At 55.7% G+C, this 3,986-nt stretch overlaps 1 protein-coding gene across 1 annotated transcript in view; it reads right to left on the bottom strand.

The window, feature by feature from the left end:
- The window catches only part of EIF4B (eukaryotic translation initiation factor 4B), a gene marked incomplete at its 3' end in the record, with an annotated part of 91,943 nt that overhangs the window by 3,900 nt on the left and 84,057 nt on the right, over positions 1-3,986 (bottom strand). Inside the window, 4 exon segments of the mRNA XM_017806062.1 lie at positions 807-917; positions 1,722-1,865; positions 2,790-2,844; positions 3,840-3,981. Of these exon segments, the coding sequence (XP_017661551.1) occupies positions 807-917; positions 1,722-1,865; positions 2,790-2,844; positions 3,840-3,981 (452 nt within the window).

Raw genomic sequence — 3,986 nt, 5'->3', positions numbered from 1 at the left:
TGGAAAACTGGGAATGAGCACGGCCACGCCCTGAGGAAAACCAGGAATGACCACAGACCCAACTGAAGGAAAACCGGGAATGAGCACGGGCCCACCCTGAGGAAAACCTGGGAATGCAGCTGGGAATGAGCATGTTCCCATCGTAAGGAAAACCGGGAATGAGCACAGTCACATCCTAAAGAAAACCAGGAATGAGCACAGTCCCACCCTGAGGAAAACTGGGAAAGACCACAGTCCCATCCTATGGAAAACTGGGAAAGACCACAGTCCCATCCTATGGAAAACTGGGATCCAGTTGGGAATGAGCACAGCCTCAACCTAAGGAAAACTGGGAACACCCACGTTCCCAAGCTGTGGAAAACCGGGATGGATCCAGCCGGGAACGCCCACATTCCCACCCCGCGGGACAGCGGAATTCCGTTGGGAATGTCCAATTCCCGCTCTCTCCCCCCTGGAATTCCGTTGGGAACGTCCAATTCCCGCTCTCTCCCCCCTGGAATTCCTAAGGAATGTCTCATTCCCGCTCTCTCCCCTCCAGAATTCCGTTGGGAATGTCCAATTCCCGCTTTCTCCACCCTGGAATTCCTAAGGAATGCCTCATTCCCGCTCTCTCCCCCCGGAATTCTGTTGGGAATGTCCAATTCCCGCTCTCTCCCCCCTGGAATTCCTTTGGGAATGTCCAATTCCCACTCTCTCCCCCTGGAATTCCCTGGGAATGCCTCATTCCCGCTCTCTCCCCCCTGGAATTCCCTGGGAATGCCTCATTCCCGCTCTCTCCCCCCTGGAATTCCCTGGGAATGCCCCACCTCGGTCGTAGTCCCGGCTCCGGTCGTCGTAGCGATCCCGGCTCCCGAAGCCCCGATCCAGGTCCCGCCGGGGCCCATCCCGGTACCGGTCGTCGTAACGGTCCCGGTATCCTGCAACGGGAACGGGGCTTGTGGGAATGGGATTGTGGGAATGGGATTTGTGGGAATGGGGGTTGGGGGATGGAAAACAGGGAATGCTGGCGTGGGAATAAACGAGCTCTGGGAACAAACAATCTCCGGGTGGGAATGAATTCTGGGAATGAAGGAGCTCCAGGTGGGAATGAAGGAGCTCCAGGTGGGAATGGATTCCAGGAATCACCAAACTCCAGGTGGGAATGAGCTCATGGAATGAAGGAGCTCTGGGTGGGAATGGATTCCAAGAATCACTAAACTCCAAGTGGGAATGAAAGAGCTCTGGGAAGATGGGAATGAAGGAGCTCCAGGTGGGAATGGATTCCAGGAATCACTAAATTCCAGGTGGAAATGAAGGAGCTTTAGGTGGGAACGAACTCATGGAATGAGGGAGCTCCAGTTGGGAATGAAGGAGCTCCAGGTGAGAATGGATTCCAGGAATCACCAGGCTCCAGGTGGGAACGAACTCATGGAATGACGGAGCTCCAGGTGGGAATGAAGGAGCTCCAGGTGGGAATGGGTTCCAGGTGGGAATGGGCTCTGGGAATGAGGGAGATCCAGGCGGGAATCAAGGAGTTCCAGGTGGGAATGAAGAAGATCCGGGTGGGAATGAAGAAGATCCAGGTGGGAATGGGCTCATTCATAGTGGGAACGGGTTCCAGGAATCACTAAATTCCAGGTGGGAACGAAGGAGCTCCAGGCGGGAAGGGCCCAACCCCTCCCCGGCTGCCAGGCCAGGCCGCATTCCCGGGCTCCCGGGGCGGATTCCCGAGGTTCACTCACTGTCCCCGAATCCGTCGTCGCCCCGGCGGGGCGGGAAGTCGTCGAAGGCGTCGGGAGCCGCCGGCCGAGCTCTCCAGTCGCTCTCCAGGCGCTCCGAGTCCCGGAAACGGTCCCGGTCCCGCCCGAAACAGCGATCGTCCCGGTCTGGGAACCACGGGAATGGTGGGGATGGGACAGGGAAGGTGAGGAGGAGGGAGAGGGAAAAGGAGGGAAAAGGGAGAGGAGGGGGAAGGAAAATGGGAAAAGGAAAGGAAGAGGGGAAGGGAAAAGGAGGGAAAAGGAAAGGGAGAAGGAAGGGAAGAAAAAGGGAAAAGGAAAGGAAGAGGGAAAGGGAAAAGGAGGGAAAAGGGAAAAGAGGAGGAAGGAAAATGGGAAAAGGAAAGGGAGAGGGAAAGGGAAAAGAAGAGGGAAAAGGAAAGGGAGAAGGAAGTGAAGAAAAAGGGAAAAGGAGGAAAAAGGAAAAGGAAAAGAGAAAATAGAAAGGGAAAAGGAGAGGGAAAGGGAGAGGGAGAAAGGGAGAGAGAAAGGAAAGAGAAAGGGAAAAGGAAGAGGAAGAGGGAAAAGGAGCAGGAAAGAGAAGGGGAAGGAGAGGGGAAGGAAGAAGGAAGGGGAAAAGAAAAGGGATAAAAAAGGAGAAAGAATAAAAAGGAAAAGGGTAAAAATGGAAAAGGGATAAAAGAGAATAAAAAGCCAAATCCCCCCAAATCTTCCCTTCCCTTCCCTTCCCTTCCCTTCCCAAACCTTCCCTTCCCAAACCTTCCCTTCCCAAACCTTCCCTTCCCAAACCTTCCCTTCCCTTCCCTTCCCTTCCCTTCCCTTCCCTTCCCAAACCTTCCCTTCCCAAACCTTCCCTTCCCTTCCCAAACCTTCCCTTCCCTTCCCAAACCTTCCCTTCCCTTCCCAAACCTTCCCTTCCCAAACCTTCCCTTCCCTTCCCAAACCTTCCCTTCCCTTCCCAAACCTTCCCTTCCCTTCCCAAACCTTCCCTTCCCAAACCTTCCCTTCCCTTCCCTTCCCTTCCCTTCCCTTCCCTTCCCAAACCTTCCCAATCCCAATCCCAACCCTCACCTTTATCCTGAGCTTGATCCGCCACATCCACTCGTATCCTTCTGTTCCCTAAAGACTGGGAAGGGCAGCGGGCCGGGAATGGGCCGGGAATTCCTTCCCAACATCCCGGCAAAGCCTCCCCTCTCCCCCTGGGAGCTACCCCCTCCTTGGAGCCTCCAGAGGGATTGGAATGTGCTCCTGGAAGTTGGGGGCTCTTCCCAGTTCTGTCCCTGCTCCGTTGGGATGGGACTCACTGGGATGGGATTCCCAGGGATGGGATTCCCCAGGATGTGATTTCCTGGGATGGGATTCCTTGGAATGGGACTCACTGGGATGGTATTCCCCAGGATGGGATGGGATTCCTTGGGATGGGATTCCAGGGATAGGATGGGATTCACCAGGACAGGATGGGATTCCAGGGATGGGATGGGATTCCCAGGATGGGATTCCTTGGGATGGGATTCCCTGGAATGAAAGGGGATTCCACACAATGGGATTCCCCGGGATGGGATGGGATTCCTTGGGATGGGATTCCCCAGGATGAGATTCCAGGCATAGGATGGGATTCCTTGGGATGGGATTCCTTGGGATGGGATTCCTCAGGATGGGATGAGATTCCAGACATAGGATAGGATTCCAGGGATGGGATGGGATTCCTTGGGATAGGATTCCTTGGGATGGGATTCCCTGGGATGGGATTGGACTCCCCAGGATGGGATGGGATTCCTTGGGATGGGATGGGATTTCAGGGATAGGATGGGATTCCTCGGGATGGGACGAGATTCCAGGGATGGGATGGGATTCCCTGGGATGAGATTCCTTGGGATGGGATTCCCTGGAATGGGATTCCCAGGGATGGGATTCCAGGCATAGGATGGGATTTCCTGGGATGGGATTCCGGGGATGGGATGGGATTCCCCGGGATGAGATTCCCCAGGATGGGATTCCCCAGGATGGGCTGTGATTCCCAGGATGGGCTGGGATTCCCAGGGCTGTGATTCCCAGGATGGGATGTGATTCCCAAGGATGGGCTGTGATTCCCAGGGCTGGGCTGTGATTCCCAGGCCTCACCTCCTCGTTGAGGCTCAGGGCCTGGAAGAGGGAGTCGATGTCCTCGAATTCCGCGTATCCGAAGCCTTTCAAGCGCTCGGGGTTGGTCGGTTCCCGCGGGAGCCGCACGGCGCTGATCTGGGAACGGGGCGGGAAAACGGCCCTTGG

The sequence above is a fragment of the Lepidothrix coronata genome, unplaced genomic scaffold, assembly GCF_001604755.1.
Source record: "Lepidothrix coronata isolate B3197 unplaced genomic scaffold, Lepidothrix_coronata-1.0 Scaffold14, whole genome shotgun sequence".
In the NCBI taxonomy this organism is placed as follows: domain Eukaryota; kingdom Metazoa; phylum Chordata; class Aves; order Passeriformes; family Pipridae; genus Lepidothrix; species Lepidothrix coronata.
This window is presented reverse-complemented; position numbering and strand designations above follow the sequence as displayed.